Here is an 8,500-nt window from a genome sequence, read left to right on the forward strand (position 1 = left end):
TAAACTATTTGCGAACTCCGTGACCCGGGTTCGGAACTTTGACTTTTAAGGAAATATGAGTGTTACATAGTCCAACAACACTACACTCGGGCTTGGAACATCATTGCTATTTCAATATTATTATTGAACGAGCTATCTGTGAATACATCCTCGCAGATTACCCGTTTTCTAAGGTTAAAATTGGCTCGCCTAACTGAAAAGTTTGGTCTTTGATCGCGATGATTTCGTACACCGTTAAAGCTAGCGATATTCCATTACCTCAAAAGGTCCATAACTTCTTGAGTAAACACTTAAAAAAAATGTTTTGTTTATTTAGACGTTTTACTATACGGAATACGTACGTACCCTCCCAGCCACTTTCCTTCGTAGTCATTTTGGTAATGAGTCTCAGTCATCACTTTTAGATTACAAAATAGACTATCAATTTATGTGTGCGAACTTATTTTTAACGCACACTTTTTAACGACTGAGAGCACTACTAAAACATTACCAAGCAAACGAGCAAATCATTTTAGTTTAAAAATGAAGAGATTAACATAAAGAATTTCTCTTTTTCTTCTTTCATACAAAATCACACACATCAATAACTTAAAAATAAAACAATAACTTGAATAAAATAAAATATTAGCGTTACATATTCCGAGGGCATTTTATTCAATATGTATGAAACTGCGGCGCATACTTAGTTTTATACTAATTATCTCAGCACCTAAGTTACGTTAACATTTTGTGGGTAAGTCCTCTATAGTGGGTAAATTAAATTCATAAATTCAATTCCATTAAATACTCGCGGTTGGATACTAAACCCCAGTTCAAGGTCAAAAAACCTGACCGCATTCACCAAATGTTACATATTATACAAGAATATTCAAGTATATTTTTTTTATTACTTTATAATATATCCTAGTTAAAATTAATAGCCACAAAATTGTACATTCATCTATTTTAAGTAGGCCTACTTTATAAGCACTTTTGAAAAGTCAAGTTTATATCTTATCTCGTTCTTTTACCAGTTCGAAAAGCAGATTCTACCGTGCAAAAGCCGCAAAGAACCTTGGCGGTTGCTTTTTTCCAAAATCAACATTCAATCATTTTTCTTACTTGCGGGAGATGTAAGCGGAGCTGGCTACTTCAAAGCTAACATGTTATTTGAAAATTCAACAATTGTATAGTAACCTCGCAGAAATAAATGTGTTTAAATATATTGTTTAAACTTATGCATTGTTACGTCCAGAATTACTCTAGGAATCATGTTAAAAAAGCGCATCATCATCATCATGTCAACCAATCGACGTCCACTGCTGTTTGTTTTGTAGGGAGTTCCACAATACACGGTTCCGGGCCGCTTGCCTCTAGCGGCTCCCAGCGACTTGCCTGATGTCTTCTGTCCACCTCGTTGGGGGCCGACCTACGCTGCGTTTACCGGTGCGGGGTCGCCATTTCAGCACCTTAAGACCCCAACGTCCATCGGTTCTCCGAGCTATGTGCCCTGCCCATTGCCACTTCAGCTTCGCGACTCGCTGAGCTATGTCGGTAACTAGTTCTTCTACGGATCTCCTCATTTCTGATTTGATCACGTAGAGATACTGCTAGCATAGCTCTCTCCATCGCCCGCTGAATGACTCTGAGCTTTCTTATGAGGCCCATAGTTAGCGGCTATGTCTCAGTTCCGTAAGTCATCACTGGCAACACGCACTGTTCGAAGACTTTAGTCTTCAGGCACAATTTTGGACGATTTTGGACGAGAAGATGTCACGAAGTTTCCCGAACGCTGCCCATCCGAGTTGGATTCGGCGGTTCACCTCTTTCTCGAAATTGGACCTACCTAACTGGATCTTGTCCTCGGTATATGTACTCGTCTACAATTTCGAGTGCAGAGCTCCCAACAATTACTGGGTAAAAGCGCATACTCAGCCCCAAAAAGAACTACTGCACCTCTCGCAGACGATATGCATATGTCACCAAATTATATACATTTCTAGCACTTGTTTTTTTTTAAAGTAAGTTATTTACAGTTAACCAGAATGACATATGTGATGCAGCACGGATTGTATCGTCGAAATTACCTTTACTTCTATCAGTCTCAAAATTCATAGGTGTGTCATCTGCAAACAGTATAATGCACAACAATTATAAACACCAGTAACAGAAAAGGACCTGAAATTGAGCTCTGTGGGACACCCTTAGATTTTAAGTATTTAAGGCATATCCTTTGGATTCCATGACTAAGATAAGAGGCAATCAAATTGAATGCAACTATTTTGATGCCATAGTCGCTTAATTTTAGTTACATCGTTTTATGACCAACACAATCGAATGCCTTAGACAGATCATCTGTTTTCCTGAATTTCAATAACCTAAAACTGTTTGCAATAACTATTGCAGATATATGTTTAAAATGAAATTAAACGTTGCACTCTTTAACATTATCTATTAATAAACGCTGACCTGCTGATGGTGAGGTGACTTTTGTCAACAATACGTACCGTTTTGAAATAAAATCGAAAGTATTTGTAAACTCCCAGAACTTATATATTGTTGTGAACAATTAATTCAAAGTCGCGAGTCAAGAGATTTAATTTTACGTGATTCGTTATTCACTATTTTGCAGGTTGTTTGTATCTTGTTATCAGATTTCATTGTACTGTCTTTATTAAAGCGCTTTTGCATGAATGCAATCATTCTTAAATTTGAGAGTATTTTTTTACTACTTTGACGATATACAGCTCATATAACTTATCCCAGTATTTCTTTTTATATACGATATATGTACATAACTGCAAATTGACCTTCTGGTCTTGATGTTGTCATAATTACTTTACTTGATTTCACAAGACAGCCATGATGATTTTATAACGATGTGGTTGTTCTTATTCAGGACTTTTATAAACCCTGTTATCCAATACAATCAGAAAAAACAGAGACATAAATATAACAAGTATTTTAATCAGTGCTTTTAATACAAAGGGGATTGTCAATAACTTACGTACCTTTAGAACAGACATCAACCTTAACTATACAAAATTTTACTCATACAAATTTTGCACATAAAGTAAGTATATAAACAAGTATATAGTATTAACAATACGATTCCATTTGACGCCACAAATCTGAAAAATAAATTTGACAGTAAATTATTTAAATACCTTAATAGTTTACCTCAACTAAAAGTAGGATCGGTGCCAATTTGGTTGTACTCAAATCTTAAAACTAAACTAAATCGACAGATTTAAAAGTAAATTTCATGTTGTCTTATTCCTGCTCGCATTGCGGTACTCAAATCAGATAATAGACATCTTAGTTTAAATTTATTTTACTTGACAAAATGGCGATTTATGTACTTACTAAATAATTATGCTATGGGCCTTTCATTGCAGCACAAGTTTTACTTTGCTAAGAATAAGCCACGTATATGATTTCAGATAATAAAATATTGTTTTTTTTTTATTTTAAACATATTTTTAAATAACAACTCTACATAACTGATTTTTATTGTACGATCTAAGTACATAAACTAGGCTGCAAATTGTCCTTCTATGTTGTCATTATTTTACTTGATTTCACAAGACAGTCAATAATATTTAGGTCTGTGTTTTAGATTAAGTTTTACCTGGTTGTATTGGATAACGGGGTTTATGAAAGTCCTGTATAAGAACAACCACGTAATTATAAAATCATCATCCACAACGCAGGGTCTTGAGGAGCGTAGATGCCTGCGTGCATTGCCAGTGTTGAATCAGATGCTGGAAATCTTAGTTTAAATTTATTTTACTTCATAAAATGGTCGCGGTAATACTTTTGGATACATTAGTGAATTTCAAACGTACGTAAAACCATAGGTATATTTATATTTTTTGATTATGTCCTAGGTGCGCTATCTGATTCCTGTTGGTATCTTAATTTTGCTGGTGAATGCTGCTCCTATAGACGATAACAGTTTAGCAACAATAATTGAAAATGAGTACACAATCGATGCAAAAGGAAATTACAGATTCAGGTACAAGTATAACAATTGAAAAATTGCAGAATAGGACAACACTTAATTTAGTTTGAGACCCGTTGATTTAGTGTAAAAATTTGTGTACAATGAAATTGGCACCAATGTAACACGTAACTTTTAGTTGAGTGACAATAGCTCAATGTTTTTAAATAATTTACCTTGTAGTATTTATTTTCCAGATTTGTGGCATCAAATGGCATAACGAGGGAAGAATCAGGAACGATTGTTAACGACGATCAACCTAATGAACATATTTTAGTTATTGGTCGATATAGTTACTTTAATCCAGAGGGACTAATAGAAATGGTTGAATACAGAGCTGACGATAATGGATACACTATTTTGCCGCCGAGACCGGAGATAGACAAAGTTAGTATTTTAAATCGGTGTATCGGTGTAATTGGTGTGTACATAAGGAATTGTCAATAACGTATTTACCGATAGAACGAACATCAACTATATATTATAATATAAACAACTATTGCTATAGTTAAATCTTCGCTTAAAAAATATTTTTTAAATTCTTAATTTACAGATTTACTAGCCATGTATCTTTACATTTCTATTGAATATGATGGCGAAATTAAATTAGAATATATTTTATCAGCAAACATTTTCCATTTTATTATGTAATGATGCCTTTTGTCAGAGGATATAGTTTTAATTCCTAAACCTTTATTTCAACTTCTTAGGGGTTTTTATATTTTACATTAATTTACTAAAGAAAATCTATTGTTACGTTATTAATGTTAACAAACTCCTATCACAAACGAAGTGCTAAAACACCCACAAGTTTATGTCATGCATCAATTAAGTTAGTGATAGTTTTTTTTAGTTTCAATTAAGTTAGTGATAGTTTTTTTTAGTTTAAGTGGGACCTGGATTATTAATTATATTTTATTACACTCTAAGGCAAGCTAAAACAGATTTAAGTTAGTCATTTTATTTTTAGGTAACAGCGGTTTCAAGTCTACCTGCGAACGCAGTTGCATCGCTACTTGGAAAATAAGTATAGTTGTAATATTTTAAAAGGCAGCAAATATATTTGTTTACACAATACTGGAATACACTATCAAATAACTTCAAACATTTCTAAAATATTCACGCTTATGGGGCGTATCAAACGCGCAATTTTTTAATGAATATGTAACCATTAAAAAGTATAATCGGTGCAGTGAGACGCTGTGAACCGAAAAAACATCCAAGTCATTACTTGTTATTACAAAGTATTAAATAGTTAGTAAGCAGTTTATATTTTTTATTACTGGGTATTTAAGAATATAAACTATACATTATTTAACCTTTTATTTTTATGTATTACCAACACTACAAAGCTACACTCGAAAGCCTGCATTAATTTATGTTTTTCTTAGAAGCTATTCGTTCAGGTTTCAAACATAGGCCACTGGTCAAATCTAGTCCGGTTTATTAAAATAAAACCATCTAAAGAAACATCCGTATTTAAAATATCATATTGACTCGTTATTTTTTGTCTAATCTTCTTGAATTCCAGAAAAATAATGTTCGTTTCTTAGCCGTTGCCCTTGACATATGATAACGCAGGTAAAAGGCGTGCGTTTTTAACACGCTTTATATTAGCCTCATCTGTATGTTTGTTTGTATATTTGTAATATTTGGACTTGATTTTGACCCTCTTCAATCGGCATAATTTAGTTCAAATTTTGTAGATATATCGAGGACCAATGACAATACACTAGTTTGATGAGATTATTAAACTTTTTAAACCGCAACACAGACGACTGCGAAAATGATGAGTATTAAAAAAAATCGTCATTAAAATTTGGTTATAGCAATAAATTAAATAAAGCTCCCGTCTATCGCATTGATGTATAAAAAAATATGAGATATATTTTTATACTTTTATGAAGAGTTGTGCCGCTAAGCGATTTAGCTTTCCGACACGATGTTGCGTAGAAATTAATTAGGGATCTGGCTCCCATACCATTAACATTACATACCATTTACAGCCCGTTACCACCTTAAACTGCATCATCATTTACCAGCAGGTGAGGTTGAAAGCTTCTATATTCAAATTGACTTCCGTTTTTCAAATGACATACTCTTGAAGAGGATTCTAAAATACAAACAAGACTCGTTGACTAAGGTCTTTTCTTCTTGACTTGCTACAGGAATGGAGACGATACGTATTTTTAACAAGCTGCTGTCTTCCTATATACAAATTATAATAAAATCTATATCAATACATTCAAATAATTAAAATTCAAGGGTATGTCCGTGATGTTGAAATAACTCCAACTGATTTAGTTGATTATGATAATTTAATAGTGATACTATAATTAAAACAAATTGAATGAAAACGTTATTTTCTCTCTCCGTATTGTTTCTTTTGAATCAATATTGTCAGGGCTTTCACAAGTACGAGAGTATAGATTTTTTTCTGAAGTTGCTGAAGGTGAAGTTATTTCGACGAAACCTTCTTTCATCCCAAGTTAGTCCTGGACTGTAATGTAATCTCGGATAGTAGCTAGCTTACCTGTAAGGCAGTTACATTAAACCGTAAAAAACCTAACCTAACCTAACCCCTAATCGGTTTCTACATAGTTCAAGACTTAGAAAGGAAGCGGAGATCTCGAAATGGATAATGTGCCCAGATGAGGTTTTAGTTATGTTAGGCTGATATTTATATTTGTCTGGTTGGAGGCTTCGGCCTTAGCTAGTATCCACCATACCATCCTACCAGCAGGTGCTATTGCACGTAAGGGCTAACTTGTAATGGAAAATAAATAAAAATACAAAATTTTAAGGATTATTTTTTTTATCCTTATGTATAACAAGGATAAATAATAATAACTACACTCTTCAATTAAAAGCTCTACGTCAAACTACATGTAGGGATGCCTGGAGGCAGAAATTCTTGTAACTATTTTGTATATTTAAAATTAATATTTAATGTATTTTTTGATTATTTACTATGAGAGACGAGGTCTGTGCTTCATCATGCTTAGCTTATGTATTTTTCACAGCAGTGGACATAGGCCTCCTCTCATCGAGGAGCAATACTCCACGCTGCCCTAATGCGGGTGTGCCAGCTATGAAAGTTTATACTATATCGCATCGTACCCTGCTTTGCTACCCTCCGCACCACCATTCTTTATGTTAACCGGCACGTTTTATCGTTACATCATCATCGATGACTTTCAAACGATATGTACCTATGCTCACTATTTTGGCCATTGTGGCTTCCTATGGCCAAAATAGTGAGCATAAATATCAATATAAATAAAATAATAATCTAAAAGGTGTGTATGATGTCCCAAGTTTTTTTTAGAACTATTTAAGACTAAGAATCCCACCATACATTATTTTTACTGATGATTCTGGTGATTTACACAGTTCAAGCCAAAATAGCTCTTCGTTTACAGTTTTTTCTGACTTATTTCAGACTCGTTAGATTTTTACCAATTTATACAATTTTTTTATAAATTATATCATATGTATTATTCAGATGTATAAACGAAGACTTGGAAAAGTAACAAACACCCATTCATCAATCCATGCTTACAAACTTTCGCATCCAAAATATTACTACGATAATAACTGGGACTGACTGACCAACCACAAGCATTAAACTTACGGGACACATACGTTTTTTTACCTCGAACTTATTTTAAAGTCTCTTCATTTCTTCAAAAAAATTTAAAATATGGACTCAATTTGTATTCTCCCAATCTATACCTACCAATGATTACCTACAATATGCCTGTCATGTACAATGACCTACCTAAATATTTAGCTTATCACTGGTTAGGTGATAAACTGACCCACAAGCAACATGAGCAAAACTGTAGTGAGGTTGAATAAAATACGCAACATGGGTTATTACTGAATCCATAGACTAACAATGAGCACGTAAGTATTTGCGTTTTTCGTGTAATACTTGCACAACAGAGACGAGATCTTCGTAATTCCGATAGGCACCGAATTATAACTGAGATAGGACATGTTTATGTAACCGAAATGCCATGAACCGGCCACGATCACCGGCGTCGCATTATCGATCCATGTTTTAGGAAAAGATTTTTTGTATTCAAACAGGTTTATCTATATATTAAATACACCGTCATTTAATAAAAGCTTTTTTGGTGTGTAATTATAATTTTAAAGACCTCTAAAACTATAATTTAGATCTTCACCTCTCAAAATATAAGGAAAGACAAATATAACAAACGGATTTAAAATGTAACTTTTCAATAGATAATATTAATACTCCCTGAAAATATTTTTCAAATTACTGCACGGGATTTCATTTATCGTATACGTTCGTTTTTCCTCTCGGTTGTAAGTTTCTAGCAAAGTGTTCTAGAATTCTCCACAGTCGGACATGACAGGGTAATGATTTTTAAACCATTTTACCTCGATATACTGTTTGTTATTTCACACAATGCAGTAACTTTAAGATATTTATTATTTACACTGGACACAGTAGATACGATATATATTATTTTGTTATTACTCATA

At 33.4% G+C, this 8,500-nt stretch overlaps 1 protein-coding gene across 1 annotated transcript; it reads left to right on the top strand.

Annotated features, from left to right (window-relative positions):
• Positions 1–3,780: 3,780 nt before the first annotated feature.
• Positions 3,781–5,009, top strand: LOC120626004 (larval cuticle protein 1-like). Its single transcript, XM_039893283.1, has 4 exons — positions 3,781–3,789; positions 3,870–3,997; positions 4,180–4,369; positions 4,953–5,009. Exons 1-4 carry the CDS (start codon positions 3,781–3,783, stop codon positions 5,007–5,009), a joined length of 384 nt encoding a protein of 127 aa, XP_039749217.1.
• The last annotated feature ends 3,491 nt before the right edge of the window (positions 5,010–8,500 follow it).

Source organism: Pararge aegeria, chromosome 8 (assembly GCF_905163445.1).
Source record: "Pararge aegeria chromosome 8, ilParAegt1.1, whole genome shotgun sequence".
NCBI classification, from domain to species: domain Eukaryota; kingdom Metazoa; phylum Arthropoda; class Insecta; order Lepidoptera; family Nymphalidae; genus Pararge; species Pararge aegeria.

Coding starts and splice junctions, on each gene's coding strand:
- LOC120626004 (XM_039893283.1), top strand. Junction 3,998..4,179: donor AAAGGAAATTACAGATTCAG/GTACAAGTATAA, acceptor TTTATTTTCCAG/ATTTGTGGCATCAAATGGCA. Junction 4,370..4,952: donor CGAGACCGGAGATAGACAAA/GTTAGTATTTTA, acceptor TTTTATTTTTAG/GTAACAGCGGTTTCAAGTCT.